This window comes from Leuciscus leuciscus (genome assembly GCF_965113295.1).
Source record: "Leuciscus leuciscus genome assembly, chromosome: 12".
NCBI classification, from domain to species: Eukaryota; Metazoa; Chordata; class Actinopteri; order Cypriniformes; family Leuciscidae; genus Leuciscus; species Leuciscus leuciscus.
In genome coordinates this window covers 10,504,180-10,521,893 of record NC_138736.1, presented here as the reverse complement: position 1 = coordinate 10,521,893, position 17,714 = coordinate 10,504,180, and the positions used below count along the sequence as shown (strand labels likewise).

Below are 17,714 nucleotides of genomic sequence, written 5' to 3'. Positions count from 1 at the left end.
GTATACCCTTTTTACACTTGCGGTGTTCAAGGTCAAAAATGACCGGCCTACAAAAAATAGCTAATAAATCTCTTTGTCAACTTTTCTTTCAATTAGGACAGGTTTTGTATTTATTTTTTAAACTGACTGATTGTAGGTATTAATGATCTGAGGTTATACTGGTCAAAAATGACCCACCATTGAAAATGAATAATAATAATAATTTGTTACATTTATATAGCGCTTTTCTTAGCACTCAAAGCACTTACCTACTCTTTTTTTGGAAGGACATCCTGGGCTTTTTAATGGCCGAAGAGAGTCAGGATCTCGGTTTAAAGTCTCATCCGAAGGATGGTGTATTGTTACAGTATAGTGTCCCCATCACTATACTGGGGTGTTAGGACCCACACAGGCCAAAGGGTGAGCGCCCCCTGCTGGCCTCACTAATACCTCTTCCAGCAGCAACCTAGTTTACCCAGGTCTCCCATCCAGGAACTAACCAGGCTCAAGCATGCTTAACTTCAGTGGGCAACTAGTCTTAGGCTACAAGGTGATATGGCTGCTAACAATGAATTAGTGTTCAGGGAGTATGTTCATGTTTACATATGTATCACTAATGTGCTTGCAAAGATCAATGCTTTAGAACTGTGCATGTGTTGTTACATCACACACACATTCATGTGCACAAACAAACAATTTTGAGTATTACAGGCTTTCTTTTACACAGAGATTAACTTTATATATAAAATGTACAATGTATAAAATTTAAATAGTATATATGACTATGTTTTGTATGTTATTAAGTTTGCTTTGTAAAATAACTCAAATATCAGCTGAAATGACGTTTCAATTTTATCCACATGTAGATTAAACCATTAAATGCAATGATAAAAAAACTTTGAAACTGACATTTGGTTCTGATGTGTCTTTCACTTGGTCATTTTAATTGAGCAATCTTTACAATAAAAAAATTAACTTGATTTATAAAAAACTTTCTTCAAACAAATGTATTACAAAAACCAGGCATGTGGCCAAAAAAAAAGTCTTTGAGATTTAATAATTCACACCAACAGTTTCATACTGTATACTTGCCATTGCCGATTTGTACTCTCATTTAGTGTCTCATTTTGCAGTTTGTTTAATGATTAAGACTATTTCATGGTTCACATAGTTCATACTTGTCAAGTAGGAAAATACAGAAATCTGTATAAATATATATAAAATCACATTCCTGAATTTCATTAAAATCTCCACAGTTGTTTTAAAGGCTTCAGGCCACCCCGTCCAGCTTGAGTGTCCAGGCTTCAGCGGGTGAGAAAGGCAGATCAGGCAGGAGAATTATCAGTCCTTTTGATTCCAGAGGAGCCCATTTCAAAGGCCCAGGATTCCCCAACAAAGTCACCTGAACAGAGTTGCAACAGATAATTCATTGATGTCTTACCAAAAAAAAAACTACATTTTATTCCTAAATTCTAATGAATTCATAAATATTTACCACTGTGCTGTCGGAGGTTTTGGGCATAGAAAGCTGAAAGGTGTTTTGCATGGGATTGGAGGTGAAGATCGCATACACAGTGCTGGTGTTTTTTGAAGTATACCTGAAATTAAAGTAAAATATAAAACATTATATTAAAGCTGTGAAAGAACTACATCACAGGCTAACTATAACTCAACTAAAACTCCAGAAACGTACAGAAAAGAAAGCAAAATTACAGTTGAGGAATCCAGGCTAATTATAAAAAGACCAAGAATGATCGGTCACATGTCATCATTTCAGGGTAAAAGTTTGTGTTCACTCTAGATTCCAACTATTTCACTTCAACCTACCCCTATCAGCTTGGCTCATGAATATTAATTTAATTAAGTGAGGCACTTATAATTGGCAATAATTTTATGCAGTGGCCTACGAATCTTAAATTATAATTTTCTTCCATACTTCCTGTTATACTGATAAAGGTCTCTAGGTGACACTGTTTTCACAGCTGGAGCTTCTGAAAGTTTTTTAAAGGAACTGTGAAGAATATAAAGATAAGAGAAAGTTTAAAAACACCAACTCACCAGGCAAGAACAGTAGCATTCTCAGCCTGAACTCTCCAAGGTTTAGTTCCATAGATGGCTTCACCGTTGATCTTCAGCCAAACTCCAATTCCTCTGAGACGCTCCTCAAAGACAGGTGCGATCACGCCGTCTGCTGTGGGTCCCACATTCAACAGGTAATTCCCCCCTAAGGCCACGGTGTAGACCAGGTCCTGCGGTCACAACATATGAGAGGTTTAAAACTTACTTGACTCATTAGACACCACATGAACTGTCATACAATTTTGTGTCCATGTTTCATTCATATACATTATTTTTAATGCAGGAATCTAGTAATATCATCTGAGGGAAGCACTTTTACTCAATAGCAACACATCGCACCTTTATGATGGATGGTAGATCCATCAGTTCGGTTAGTTTCATATTTCGGCGATACCCCCATGATTTTGTGTCCACTGACTGACATTTCTCCCACTTGTGATTGGGCAGCTGTCCAGGAGTGAACTTGTCAGCACAGTTGAAATAACCTCCATGTTTACAGTAACAGCCATTCCCCCATCTGTCATTGGTCACCACCACATCCTGGTAGGAGCACAATAATGCAGTCATTATGATCAGAATTACAATTTGAGACCGTTCTAAAATAAGAATGGCATGAAGTGATAATCTCACTTTGACCGGACTGTCGTTGTAGAGCCAGGCGAGGAATTCTGTAGAATTCCAATAAGTGTCAGGTGCTTCCCAGTCCCCATCTGACCAAATCAAGTCTGGCTTGTACCTGAGATGTTAAAAACATCACCAATGAACGGATTCATAAATGTAAAACCATATACAATATGTAGGCTGTAAAGGTTTATCTTTAGACAGACAAATACAACATAACAAACAGGCTTATAAACAATTGTTCTTCCCTCTCCAGCCTGTATCATCACATGACTGATGCAAATGTACCTGTTGACAAGATTGAGGAGTTCTGGCATAACTTTTTTTGCAACATAATCCTGAGTCTTGAAACCAGCTTCCTTGTCACTCAGATAGATGGGATTAAACCATTCAAACAGAGAGTTGTAGAGTCCATAATGTAGTGACCTAATAAAACAAATTGAACATTTTTGGTTAAAATTTAGAAAAGAAAAAGTTCTCAAAAAAACGTACTGAGATATCCACCACATTTTTAACATAAGAGCAGTCACAACCATTTTGAATTTGAATGTGCAAGGCTTCGTGTCAGCTGAAGTTGTACAAGCAGTCTGTTATGCTACTTGATGTTGTAAACTCGTTTTTGTTATCATATTATTTTATAGTCATAAACACAGTGGTTTGCAGCGTAAATTGTTTTACCAATTACTTCACTTTGTTATTATTCTAGTAATTTATAGAGTGCAACTGTTGGGTTCCGGAAATAAACATCCCATTAATTTTCTCCATAGAGGAATTGATTTTATTGATAACTTGTAACCTTTAAAGACAGACCTACTGCAAGCTACTAAAAGGCAATGCTATATGCCTCTGTTGAAGCTAGCTGCCTCCATTATTTTTTTAAATTTTTTTTTTATAAATCACATTTAACAGATTATTGGTGAACAAGTACATTACCCATGATTCTGCAAGAGCGTCACAGTCCCATGAAGCACTGCGAATTATATTATATTAAATTTCCTTATGCACTCAAACTATGTATCTGTCTATTTTTTTAAGATAGACTAGTTTAACAAAGGTAAAAAATTTGTTACAGACATTTTCAGCTATTCAGGTGATCTATGGTAAATATGTTAATATTTTGGGGCGAAATGCATTTAAAAAAAAGAATTTTTAATGTATTTGTCAATATGTAATTCCAAACAAAGTCAACGAAACTCAGTTTAAAATAATAAATCGACATTTATGACTTTATTATATGTTCAAGGAAGGGTTTCCTTAGCAATGTTGTTTCTTTAAAGAGGAGTCAAAAACAATTTTACACTTATTTTTCAGTTGTATTCATACTCAGTTAAATGTGATTTTTTTATTATTCTTTAATATCTATAAAGAACAACAGTAAAATAAGACATCTCTGTTGCTGAAAAATATAATTTTGTAATACTTAAATGACTGAATTTTGTTCTAAGACGAGGTCTATCTACTAGAGTTTGCATATGTTTTGTAATGGTTCCCACTGATGATATATTAATATCCCCGGATATTTCCGCGTTGGAAAGACAATGTAGCATTTGTTACCAGTCTCTAAAAGAACACATAGCTACCTCTTTCTTATTGCATTGCCCAAATCTCCAACAAGATCCCTGTGAGGTCCATTATCAACAGAATTCCAATTCCAGGAATTTGGGGACCCCCAATTTGTGAAGCCTTCGTGGTGTTTCGATGTGAGGACCACATATCTGAGGATGAAAAACAAAATTATAAATACGTAAACCACAAACAGGAAGCATGCTAACGCATATCGCAAGTACCTACTTTGCTCCTGAAGCTTCGAAGATATCAGCCCACTCGTCCGGATCAAAAAACTGCGCGTGGAAATCAGGTGCGAATTCCGCGTAGCTGAATCCAGGGGGATAGTTTTTAATCATGAACAGGATATATTCAGGATCATGTGCGCCTTTCCAGTTCCACCAGAACCACTCGCTGCCGAACGCGGGCACTGAAAACACCCCCCAGTGAACAAAGATCCCGAACTTCACCTCGTCGTACCATTCAGGCAGAGGTCTGGAGTCCAGACTGGCCCAGTCTGGTGTATATCGAGCACCGATTGATGAGGCGCATGATAGAAGACAAAGAACCAGCGATATCTGACTCGGACTCACTTGCATGATTGATCACTTACAGACACATAATGTATGAATGTCAGTATGCACACATTTCCGCATTAGAGATTTCTGCCGACTTAACTTACGATTCAGCATAATGCAGACTCAAACAACACGCTTTTATTTTCTTCCTGGTTAACCATTATGCCATCAAACATGTGACTACAACACATGACTTCCCTTCTAACCACTCGTAACAAAGGATGGGGAACCAAATGAGTTTAACGTTTGTTCGGGAACGGGAATCGGTCTTTTCTGGTGAAAGAAAAAGCTTTCGCTTCCCGTTCGAACTGATCCCTGGAACTCTTTCTTTTGTAAAAGGGGAAATGCCAGTTTTACCACCTTTAATATTATAAAACAATGTTAAATTGCCTTTTAAAAGACAAATGAAAAAAATAAGCAATATGACTTGAACAACTTCTTGATAAATAGCAAAACCAATGTTTATTGGCTAGTCTACAAATAATGTAGGCCTACAAAATAGCCTGGATAAATATAGACTGACTGTAACCACCTTTTCTTTTGCAACCTAAAAAAGTTCAGTTCAGCATGTTTTTAGGTTCATGACTACAGACATACTCGTAACAGTTAATTAATTAAATTAAAACACAAGACCATTGACATTGTCCCTAAAAAGTGTACTTTAAAATATGTATTCAAACATAATCCATAATAAGCCACTGCAAATGTATACAAAACCCTAAACATAACATTACACAACTTACCCAGTGCTGTCTAATATTTCCAATAAAAAATTTACCTTTTAATTCCAACAAATAATTTCCAAATAATCATTTCTATTCCACAAATAATTTAAAGGAAAAGTGATTAAACTGGTAGTTAGTTACCAGTAGAACATTAGGCACACCCTGCCTCACCCCCGTTGTCTATTACAAAGACTTTTTTTCCCCTTCACTATAAGTCTGTTTATTTTGGGCAAATAATAAAATGACACTAGCATCAGTTGAAATTGTGTTTCCATTTTAGCCCTGGGTTCCAAGGTATCCAATATGCAATGGTATAAGATTGTTAAATTAAAAATGACATTTGGTTTTGGTGTGTCAATCAGTTGGTAATTTTTTATTAAGCAATCATATCAATTAGTCTATGATAAAAAACAACAACAACTCATTTATACAAAACTTTCTTAAAACAAATGTCATTAAAATCTCTTTTAAAAAGTTGAAAGGCTTCAGGCCACCCCGTCCAGCTTGAGTGTCCAGGCTTCAGCGGGTGAGAAAGGCAGATCAGGCAGGAGAATTATCAGTCCTGTTGATTTCAGAGGAGCCCATTTCAAAGGCCCAGGATTCCCCAACAAAGTCACCTGAACAGAGTTGCAAAAGATAATTAATTGATGTCTTACCCCCCCCCCAAAAAAGTATTTTGTTCCTAAATTCGAACTAATTTATAAATATTTACCACTGTGCTGTCGGAGGTTTTGGGCATAGAAAGCTTAAAGGAGTTTTGCATGGGATTGGAGGTGAAGATCGCATACACAGTGCTGGTGTTTTTTGAAGTATACCTGGAATAAAAAAAAATAAAAAATGAAAACAAAAATGAGTGGGCTAATTAAGTCCAAACCAACATTCCAGAAACAGTGAGAGAAGGAAAAGACTATAGTTGACTCAAAGAAATCCAGGCTATTTATATAGACCAAGAAGAATTCAAATCCTTAATGACAATCATATGATCGGTTTACTGACATGTCAACACAAACATTTGCCCTGAAAATATTTGACATCTACAGCCTTCCATCTGGAGCGTTGGAATGATGAAAACTGAGGAGCAAGGGCCACACAATATAAACCATATCTGCTTAGCTCATGAATATTAATTAAGTGAGAATAAGTACACAGTAGTTCACAGTTGGAGCTTCTGAAAGTTTTTTAAAGGAACTGTGAGGAATATAAAGATAAGAGGAAGTTTAAAAACATCAACTCACCAGGCAAGAACAGTAGCATTCTCAGCCTGAACTCTCCAAGGTTTAGTTCCATAGATGGCTTCACCGTTGATCTTCAGCCAAACTCCAATTCCTCTGAGACGCTCCTCAAAGACAGGTGCGATCACGCCGTCTGCTGTGGGTCCCACATTCAACAGGTAATTCCCCCCTAAGGCCACGGTGTAGACCAGGTCCTGCGGTCACAACATATGAGAGGTTAAAAACTTACTTGACTCATTAGACACCACATGAACTTTCATACAATTTTGTGTCCATGTTTCATTCATATACATTATTTTTAATGCAGGAATCTAGTAATATCATCTGAGGGAAGCACTTTTGCTCAATAGCAACACATCGCACCTTTATGATGGATGGTAGATCCATCAGTTCGGTTAGTTTCATATTTCGGCGATACCCCCATGATTTTGTGTCCACTGACTGACATTTCTCCCACTTGTGATTGGGCAGCTGTCCAGGAGTGAACTTGTCAGCACAGTTGAAATAACCTCCATGTTTACAGTAACAGCCATTCCCCCATCTGTCATTGGTCACCACCACATCCTGTAAGGAGCACAATAATGCAGTCATTATGATCAGAATTACTATTTGAGACCGTTCTAAAATAAGAATGGCATGAAGTGATAATCTCACTTTGACCGGACTGTCGTTGTAGAGCCAGGCGAGGAATTCTGTAGAGTTCCAATAAGTGTCAGGTGCTTCCCAGTCCCCATCTGACCAAATCAAGTCTGGCTTGTACCTGAGATGTAAAAAAATAAAAAATTATTCACCAATGAACGGATTCATAAATGTAAAACCATATACAATATGTAGGCTGTAAAGGTTTATCTTTAGACAGACAAATACAACATAACAATCAGGCTTATAAACAATTGTTCTTCCCTCTCCAGCCTGTATCATCACATGACTGATGCAAAAAAAATTACCTGTTGACAAGACTGATGAGTTCTGGCATAGCTTTTTTTGCAACATAATCCTGAGTCTTGAAACCAGCTTCCTTGTCACTCAGATAGATGGGATTGAACCATTCATACAGAGAGTTGTAAAGTCCATAATGCAGAGATCTAATAAAAATGGAAAAGTTACTTTATTAAATTAGGGATACACTTACACAGTTATTGCCAAGGAAAAAAGAGACAGTTCATTGAAAATGTATGGATAAATAAATGTGAATATATAAAAAGATATACCGTAGCATTTGTTGCAATTATCTACACAATACCTCTTTCTTATTGCATTGCCCAAATCTCCAACAAGATCCCTGTGAGGTCCATTATCAACAGAATTCCAATTCCAGGAATATGGGGACCCCCAATTTGTGAAGCCTTCGTGGTGTTTTGATGTGAGCACCACATATCTGAAAATAATAAAAAAAAACAAAATTATAAATATTTAGAATAAACACGCATATTGCATATCGTAAGTACCTACTTTGCTCCTGAAGCTTCGAAGATATCAGCCCACTCGTCAGGATCAAAAAACTGCGCGTGGAAATCAGGTGCGAAGTCCGGGTAGCTGAATCCAGGGGGATAGTTCTTAATCATGAACTGGACATAATCAGATACGTGTGCGCCTCTCCAGTACCACCAGAACCACTCGCTGCCGAACGCGGGCACTGAAAACACCCCCCAGTGAACAAAGATACCGAACTTCACCTCGTCGTACCATTCAGGCAGAGGTCTGGAGTCCAGACTGGCCCAGTCTGGTGTATATCGAGCACCAATTAAGGAGGCGCATGATAGAAGACAAAGAACCAGCGATATCTGACTCAGACTCACACTCACCTGCATGATTTATCACACCTCACAGACGTGAGCGCGCGCGTCTGCTGAGATCAGTAAAAGTGAATTTCTGCCGACTTCCCTTAACACTTCAAATTGGTTATGTGTGTCCCTTAACACACATAACCAAAAACAAGAACAACCAGTTTCTATTTCCTGGTTTATCATATGACATTACACATGGGACAAAACCCATGACTTACCTGCTAAATGGGCAGTTTGGGCGCATGCAAAATACATACACGCCTCATTGGCCGCTGGATCGTACGTCAACAGCGCCGCCATATTGGTCCGGCCAACTTGCCATAACTCTCATAAGTGGATTGAAGAAAATATCCCTGACTATTTTATATATCTATGGGGACAGGGACCGCAATTAACAGTTGTTCCCGATTCTTATGTTTTTATAAGTTTTTGTATATTTTTGATTCACTAAAATAAACAGGCTAATAAGAGTCATCTGCTCAGGAATCAGACTACACTAGTAAAAAGACAAGGGTTCCAAACTTCCCATCAGTACTGATCAATACACTGTAAATGTTTTCTTTTATAAAGAAGATATTTTAATTGCTTTCACAAAAACAAAATGTAATAAAAAAAAAAAAACAAGCATTTTGACTTTCATAACTTCTTGGCAAATAACAAAGGTAATTATCTAATAAAACAAGTGAATTGACAAGACCACTGAAACAGTCCCTGAAAAGTGTTTAAAGCAGATCACTTTAAAGCATAAAATATTTATTCACACAACTGCCACAACACATTCAAATCTGTTGTGCCCTCATTGTCATACAGCAAAATGTTCATAATCCACAATTAGCTACTGTAGATTTGTACTAAACCCAAACATAATGTTTCAAAGCCTTCCCAGCTGTGTAATGTTTCGAATACAAATTAATCTTTTCATTTCACCAAATAATTAACCGTCTTTTCTAATCCACAAAAATATATTAAAGAAAGCGACTAAACCGGTAGTTTGTTACCAGTAGAATGTTGGTCACACCCTGCCTCAGGCTATTACTGTGTGTACTTCACAAAGTCAATTTTTTTGGTAAACAAGTGCAACTATGGCAATGAACCTACCATGCCATTCTCCCCAAGCTGCTTTGCAACATTCTGCTTATCATCCTGTCTAGCACTCGCCTCCGCTTCATCCCCTTCCACTATAAACATGGGCCAATCAGAGTCTCTAGCACCCCTCTCCATAGCTTCAGACTGAATGCTGAGGTTCATGGAGGAGGGATCCTCATTAGTTGTAGTAACAAAGGTGCAGCCATCGCAAAGTCCAAAACGCTTCATTCCCTGGGACACAATGCCTGAGAACACTCGACGACAGCCTTTGCAAACAATGGGCCATGTGGAGCGATGGACCTTCAAAACAAAAAATATAGATTTAAACATACTGATACATAAATCGATAAAATAATTGATCACAATCCACCTCAATTTGAACTGGCTTGAATTTTCCTGTATTTTTAATGTAGTGCATTTGTATTAATGCATTTTATCATTCAGCTCTTATCTGCTAAATGCAACTATAGGCATGAAGATATAAAAAAATGATGTATAAAATGTCACCCTGTAATTAGTAAATAAACGAGAGTTCAGTAATAGGATTACTGTGTGCATTTAATATTGACACCTGCTCATGTTCTTACTCTGGCCAGTCTTTAGAACAAAATGAAACAGATTTATAGCAAATTCGACAAATGGGTTAACGGTGTGCAATACTTTTAAGCAATCTTTGGCAGCTCTATAGCTACACATTCAAATATTCCTCAGGGCTTATGAAGACTTACAGAAATTGCATGAGTGCGAAGATGTTCTTGTCGTGTGAAGCGTTTGCCGCACACCTCACAAGGATACGGCCTTTCTCCTGTGTGGCAGCGAATGTGCCTTTTCAAAATGCCCTTCTGTTTGGCTGTATATGGGCAGAACGGACATTTGTGTAGTCTCCCTGTGTAAACACACATATAAATTACGACACAAATCAAAAATGATTGTGTTACTGTAGCAATTTTATCCAGCATCCCTCACCTGGATCATCCCCATACCAGTCATTCTGAATCTCCATCCCACAGGGGACCGCAGGACCAAGTACATCATCACCACGGCCGAACCCAACGTACCCCAAACTCTGGGAATAGTGTTCATCCCGGTTAGGGTTCATCCCCCCTCTGTACAGCACATCTGGAAACTGCTTCATAGGACAGTTAGCAAATGATACAGAGGAGCGCTCAGTGCTTGGAGCCGGGCTAGTGTTACCCGTTCTCTCTCCATCGTGATTTGGGCCTTGATAAAGAGTCGTTTCTTTGGATTCCCGTGAAGATTCGCCCTCTTCATCAGGGTCATACTCTATTTTGGGGTGCACCAACCCCAGAAGCAGACCTGGGGTGGATGAGTTGACTAAATCCGGGCCTGGACTGACCTTCAGTGGAGCATTCATGGGGTGATGGTTGAGAAATGCTCCTTGAGAGTTTTCGCTTTCTGAGTCTTTACTACTGGTGGCCGCTGGTGTGCAGATAGCAGCCGTTGGGGCATCATCAGGGCTGAGGGCTTCGGTGACCTGACAGGTCCTTTGGTCGGCTTCGGAAGTGGATGCCACAGGGGCACTGGTGACTGAAACTGGGGTTGCACAATGATCCAAACCCTCCCGGTCCTTGTTTCTCTCCCTCTCCCTGTTACAGATCTCCAGGGATGATTTAATGTAGCCCTTACAAAAGTTCACCACATCGGTCATCTGCAGGTAGCTAGCAGCTGACATTATTTCAATGACATTTTCGCTGCGCAGGTCCAGGTGACCCGAATACAAAAAGTCCAGGATGAAGGAGAACGCCTCGGCTGTGACGATGTCCAGAGAGGCCGTGCTGTGTCGCTGGCCATTGTCTTTCAGGTAATGCACCAGCAAAGCCCGAAAATAACCACTGCTGGCGAAGAGAATATTACGATGTGCTTTGAAAACACGTCCCTCTACTATGATGCTGCAGTCACAGAAGAAGTCCCTCTTACGCTGTTCGTTCAGCTCAGTCAAGAGCCTGGACAGATAGGAAGGAACCTCCATATTCACCGTAGGACAGCCATTCGTTTCTCTGGCAGGGTAGAAGTTAAAAAATAAATCAATGAATCATGAGAAAGATATCCTATGAAATAATTGCATATTCTCAAACTCTTATATAAGCTTCACTAACCGATAAAATAGGGTGAAGAGACGTCCCCGTTTTTTGTCACACATCTAAACTAGTTGAGTGGAAGTAAATAATAATAAAATAATAATAATCATTAACTAAAGTCTACTAACACTTGCAACAATTACATTTGCAAAAAGCACATAATTAGTACTTTGAGCCTAAAATATAAAATGATAAGCCCAATTAAAGACCTATTTCCAAAAAGCATAAAATAATATCTTATAAGGTAAAAAGGTATATTCACAGTTAAATTAATACATAATCATATTTAGTTTTGTTACGCATTTAAGTAATTTTCGTAATATTTCTTAATGCTTTGTGTGTGTGTGTGTGTGTGTGTGTGTGTGTGTGTGTGTGTGTGTGTGTGTGTGTGTGTGTGTGTGTGTGTGTGTGTGTGTGTGTGTGTACTGCTTGCTTTTGTAATGGTTACTATAACAATTTTTTATAGTGTGATTTTTGGTAAATTGTACAACCAGTTACGGTCAGTTTGACCTGCAAACATCATAATAATTGTATATGGATTTTTTTTAAATATATATATAAAATAAATAACTATAAAAAAAAACGATTGTCCCAGTTTTAAATTCATAGATAATTTTTTGTAAGATTTCACTGATATCTTGACCACTGAACAACGAAACTAATCAACTAGAATGAAATGCATACTGACTATCATACCATTGTCACACTGTTAAATTAATGCACAATTCACCATAAGGTGAGATATTTAAGCTGGGATATTTAAACAGACAATCGAATCACTGTCACAATAATATCAAAAATTGACCAAATCGAGCTCGTGCTACACATCAATGGTTATAATTCACGAATAACAAAATGCTATTTTACCATATGTTGTGTTTTACAGCAATGGAGTTAAGTAATAACCGAATTATGGGAAGCAATCCGTGCGTGCACACGGAACAACAAGTATTTAATTTTTTTAAATATATTTGATGCTAAAAACTGAATTTTAGACAATAGTGATTTAAAAAAAAAAATACTTACATTCAAGTGTATGTTTTGTTTTTGTTCATGATGGTCTTTTAAAAATGTCTCCCTGACGAGCTGCTTCCTGATTTCTACGTTATACTTCCTGTCGCTGCCATAGTAGCGGGCGGAGTAAGGCGGAGTAACCCCGAAAACGCCCCCTATCCCCTATATAGTGCAGTGCACTACTTTAGGTGTCAGCCACTTATTTACACCAGAGAATGTCTATTACACTCTAAAAGCACTCTGATTTAGACTGTACAACCGAAGAGAGGACTGACGAACTGAAAGAGAGATAGTTTGAAGCTCCGTTATGGAGTCATTCCCATATATGCCATGCTGATTATAGTATTTCTTTCTTTATTTTAATTTTTTTGTCGTCATGACTCATTACTTCATTCAAATATATTGAAATAGAGAGACTGTTAATTTATCATAATTTTAATTTAAATTAAATTAAATTAAATAGATAAATGAATTGTGGACTTTTTTGGCATTAACTCTTAAGCTTAAGGTTACTTTCTTCATCAATTCACAGGAAGAATTTATAATTTGGTGGATGAAACATGGGTAAAAATATTCAGTAATCACTTAGCTTAGCTATTATAGCTATATTTTCCTGTCTTCTCTTTCACTCTCAAACCTGACGCGTGTCAATTTACTGGGCTAAAAAATGTCTGATTGGAGTTGTTTGTGATATCAGACACCACTGCATTGGTGGATTTTTTATGCATTTTAACACTAGAAGTCCCAGAGATTTGGAACTGTTCTCTCAAAATTATTACCTTCGTCGCCTGACCTGACCGCAATAGGAGGAAGAAAATAGTCAATGGGTGCAGTCAGCATTCTTTAATATATCTTCTTTTGTGATCAACTGAAGATAGAAACTCGTACAGGTTTGGATCAACATGAGGGGTGAATAAATAAAATACATTTTTAGGTGAACTATCCCTTTAAAAATAAGGTGGATAGCTACTATGAAAAAGGGGCAATGAAGAAAGTGCAATTACCACTATCACCAGACGAGGGAGCAAAATCCCTGAAACAGTTGGTATTGTCAAAAGATTCAACAAGTGCTAATTTACAGCACTGTTACACAGCTGACAGGGTGATGAACAGCGCATTCATGAGAAGTAGTTTATTTTTCAGCATAGTGGTCGACCACCATTGTGAGACAAGATGACAAACTCACATGTGCTCTGAAATAGATCCTGCTCTGAGTGAGGACTGATGTCTTCACAATGCCCAAATCCTAACATGTCCGTACTGCCAGCTCATGTCAGATCATGTGCCTACCCTCATTGTCTGCAATGGAATGTGTGTTTATTTGCTCTCTTTAGCCTGAAAATAGCTGTTTTTTAACATTTGGATCGAGATAAAACAAACATGCAGTTCCTGCAGGCTGCACCGCACCCATGCATCACAATCCACAGCGCTCGAAAGTGATTTTTAACACTGATGGGTCACCGGGTGAGTTATTTGTTTGCAGAATTTTCCCATGGTAAACCCACAGAACACAAAGGCTTCATGGTGGCCCCTGTAAACCGCAGGGTAGGCGAGTGGACATAAGCCGCCATACACCCTCTTTTGAAAATGAAATTTATAGCACCTCATAAAACTCTATTCATCCTTATAATTCCTATACAAGCTAGAGAGTTGTCCCTGAACCCTGTAAACTTGAAACTATATACGCCTAAATCAAATGCGGATGCTCCTGCTTCAAAATGGAGTGTTCCCCCCAAAAGAACCAAAAATGAGTGCATTTGATTCGCCGCTTTTGGATTTTTCCAAAAATATGGAAGGGGACTTTTGTTTTTGACGTTTTCAGATATCCTATATCTGAAAATACAAGAAAATATTAAGTTGCATTCTTCAATCTTAATGTAAAACCACCCTATAGGATTTCTGAAAACGGCAAAAACAAAAGTCCCCAGCCATATTTATAAAAAATCCCAAAACTTAATATTTTCTTAACATCATGCGAGGAGACAGATGCAGTGCAATAGTGCAATAGTGTGTTGTTTCAAAAATAAGGCTGCTTAAAAATCTGCTGTGCAATCACAAAAAAATATTACATTTCAAAATATATTAGAATGCAAAACTGTTATTTTAAATTTGTATAACTTTTTATAATATTGCATAATTATATATATGGAGTATGACATTTCCTGGCCAGTGACTGCAATGAACTACTGTTATATGACAACAAAAATTCTTAAAATTTATTTTCTTTTGGGGTCTATTAAAAAAATAATAGCATATGGGTTTTGAACAATCTAATAATATATATTACTATAAAATATAATAATGATATTTTCTTTTCAGGGTAAACTATTCCATTAACCATGCCTCAGTTTTGTCAGTGAAACACATTTATTATATTATGACATGTACAGTATAATCTGTGTCTGCTGTAAGGCTTTAAACTCTATTCATCCTTATAATTCCTATATACAAACCAGAGTGTTTAAACTTTAAACTCCCCTAAATCAAATGCTGATGCTCCTGCTTCAAGATGGAGCGCTCCCCCCCCCCCAAAAGAGCCAAAATAAGTGCTTTGATTCACCACTTTTGGATGTGTCATAAATATGGTGGACCTTTGTTTTTTGCCATTCTCAGATCTCCTAAGGTGCTCCTACACATTAAGATTGAAGAATGCAAGTGAAAATGTTCCTGTCATCATATGCGAGGAGACAGACAGTGCGGGTGCGATGGCGTGTTTTGGGACTGAGCGGGGCAAAGAGCTGCTTTTTCCCAGGCGTAGATGCACACCACTGGGATATTTAGAGCCACAGAAGAGCTCTGATTAAAGAGAGAGACAATGGGGAGAGATTGCCATGACATGGTGGCATTTTCCATTCCCGAGCTCTGCCTCTCATGGACGCAAAAACTGCGCCGTGAAACGTTTGAATTATCGCAGAATGTGAGGAATTTGTTTTGAGGCACCAGCGCAGACCCCTCGCACACTGATCACAAGATCTGACACAGAGCCTTGACTGTCTCTTTTGTGTGCGTGCGTGTTGTGGGCGGGTAGGTGGGTGTGTTTGTTTGAGGTGGAACGGTCATAATACACCACAAAGTGTCTGGAGGATCTAGACATCAGATGGGGGGTGTAGTTGGGGGTCTTGGTGAAATGATACCAATTTTGGGGGCCTTAATAGGACCGGCGCCCCTCTGCAGTCTGAAGACACCACTCTCCTCTGTGGTCAGAAAGGAAATCTCGTCTCTCTGTAATTACAACTTAATGTCCTTGTGTCATTCAGAGACGATGTCTCATTGTGCCCTGCGCGTCTTCTTTTTCTCTCCCAGGCCGGCGACTGCCAGAATTAAACATGTCAGCCTTTTTATTATCATTTTATTTGAGGCAAAGGAGAGTAATAATTGCTGTCGCTATAACCACATGCTTCCGGCCACAAGCAGAGCTTTGTAGATCTGCAGCACTCATTGCCTTCCTTCTCATTCCTCTGTTTATTTAAGGAATAGTTCACCCAAAAACAAAAACAAATTCAATTTTCATTATGTATTTTTATTCTATTATTATTATTTTAAATATTTATTCACAGGAATAAATTACATTTTAAAATAGATCATATATAAACAGTTATTTTAAAACTGTAATAATAATATTATGTGTGTGTGTGTGTGTGTGTGTGTGTGTGTGTGTGTGTGTGTGTGTGTGTGTGTGTGTGTGTGTGTGTAGTAACTGATTATATGTAATCAGATTCCAAAAATGAAGTACTTGTAATTAGATTAGATTATGTTGTAAAATGCTCATAATCAGATTATATTAACTTTTTCATGATTAAATTATTTACACGATGGCAATAATAATTTATTTATAATTTATTGATTTTCCCCAATTAATCTTTTTTTCATCTTTTATATTTTTCATTAAGCCTACCATGTTTATACATTCGGAAAGTTAAGTATGCATGCTTTTTGGAAGCTTACGAACCCATAGTTAGGTCAAAAGTAATCTAAAAGTGTGTGTGTGTGTGTGTGTGTGTGTGTGTGTGTGTGTGTGTGTGTGTGTGTGTGTGTGTGTGTGTGTGTGTGTGTGTGTGTGTGTGTGTGTGTGTGTGTGTGTACAAAAAACATAAAAAATTCTTATTTTATGTTCCAATAAAAAACATTTAAAAACAAATTGTAATATATAAATATATATAATAACATGATTTTAATTTCTGGTTCAACTATTCTGTTAATTACACCACAGTTCTGTCAATGAAACAGCTTTGATAGAGAATGATTGTTTTATGATTTATGAATGCATGATAATCTGTCTGCTGCAAGGCAAGGATTTAGTTTGTGTTGATGTGGAGTGCGTGACAATGGTCTTCGCTTGCATCTGTGTTTCTGTTTGTGTCTGTGTGGTTTGGATACGTCTGTGTCCATCCCAATGTGTGTTTGCTCTGCCCAAGAGAGTGTGTGACTGCACGCTGTTGTTTGGGATTCTGCCGCCACTACCTACAGGCCGGCCGTCGCTCGGCTGCTCCGGGCTGTAATGACAGGGCCGACTGGTTGTAATTAAGTTCAAACATAGCAGCGTGGTGGACAGAGCTGGAGGCCTGCAGCCCTCAATATCATCCAGGCTGACCACAGACTGACAGCTCTCCAACACCCACCAAACACTGAAACTACATGCTGAGCTAATCCTGAACTAAAAGGCAGACTAAAGCCATTTAAATTGAGTTTACATGTAGGCTACATCAAGACTCTGATAATAACTGCGCATACATTACCTTTTGAAACTGTCTGTTTTTCTCAGTTGACAGTGGATTTGAAATGGTCTGTTTATTCTGACATTAAAGGGGTGGTATAATGCCCCTTTTTACAATATGTAATATAAATGACTGTTGTCCCCAGAGTGTGTATGTGAAGTTTTAGCTCAAGATAATTTTTTACAGCATGTTAAAACTGTCCCTTTTTGAGGGTCAGTAAAAACGTGTCGTTTCGTGTGTGTCCCTTTAAATGC

General features: G+C 38.0%; 3 protein-coding genes across 3 annotated transcripts; all 3 read right to left on the bottom strand.

Moving 5' to 3' along the window:
• Positions 1-902: 902 nt before the first annotated feature.
• On the bottom strand, positions 903-4,972 carry LOC309510752 (tissue alpha-L-fucosidase-like). The gene is made up of 8 exons (XM_082185621.1): positions 4,471-4,972; positions 4,260-4,394; positions 2,968-3,105; positions 2,689-2,794; positions 2,398-2,598; positions 2,038-2,228; positions 1,475-1,577; positions 903-1,381 (listed from the first exon to the last, which is right to left on the bottom strand). Exons 1-8 carry the CDS (start codon positions 4,821-4,823, stop codon positions 1,250-1,252), a joined length of 1,359 nt encoding a protein of 452 aa, XP_082041747.1. The 5' UTR covers positions 4,824-4,972; the 3' UTR covers positions 903-1,249.
• A 907-nt stretch (positions 4,973-5,879) lies between these two features.
• On the bottom strand, positions 5,880-8,724 carry LOC309510751 (tissue alpha-L-fucosidase-like). The gene is made up of 8 exons (XM_082185620.1): positions 8,212-8,724; positions 8,003-8,137; positions 7,707-7,844; positions 7,414-7,519; positions 7,123-7,323; positions 6,763-6,953; positions 6,240-6,342; positions 5,880-6,144 (listed from the first exon to the last, which is right to left on the bottom strand). The coding sequence occupies exons 1-8, from the start codon at positions 8,568-8,570 to the stop codon at positions 6,013-6,015; spliced, it is 1,365 nt and encodes a 454-aa protein (XP_082041746.1). The 5' UTR covers positions 8,571-8,724; the 3' UTR covers positions 5,880-6,012.
• A 354-nt stretch (positions 8,725-9,078) lies between these two features.
• Positions 9,079-12,859, bottom strand: zbtb8b (zinc finger and BTB domain containing 8B). The gene is made up of 4 exons (XM_082185619.1): positions 12,758-12,859; positions 10,599-11,650; positions 10,361-10,518; positions 9,079-9,932 (listed from the first exon to the last, which is right to left on the bottom strand). The coding sequence occupies exons 2-4, from the start codon at positions 11,620-11,622 to the stop codon at positions 9,627-9,629; spliced, it is 1,488 nt and encodes a 495-aa protein (XP_082041745.1). The 5' UTR covers positions 11,623-11,650; positions 12,758-12,859; the 3' UTR covers positions 9,079-9,626.
• Positions 12,860-17,714: the final 4,855 nt, after the last annotated feature.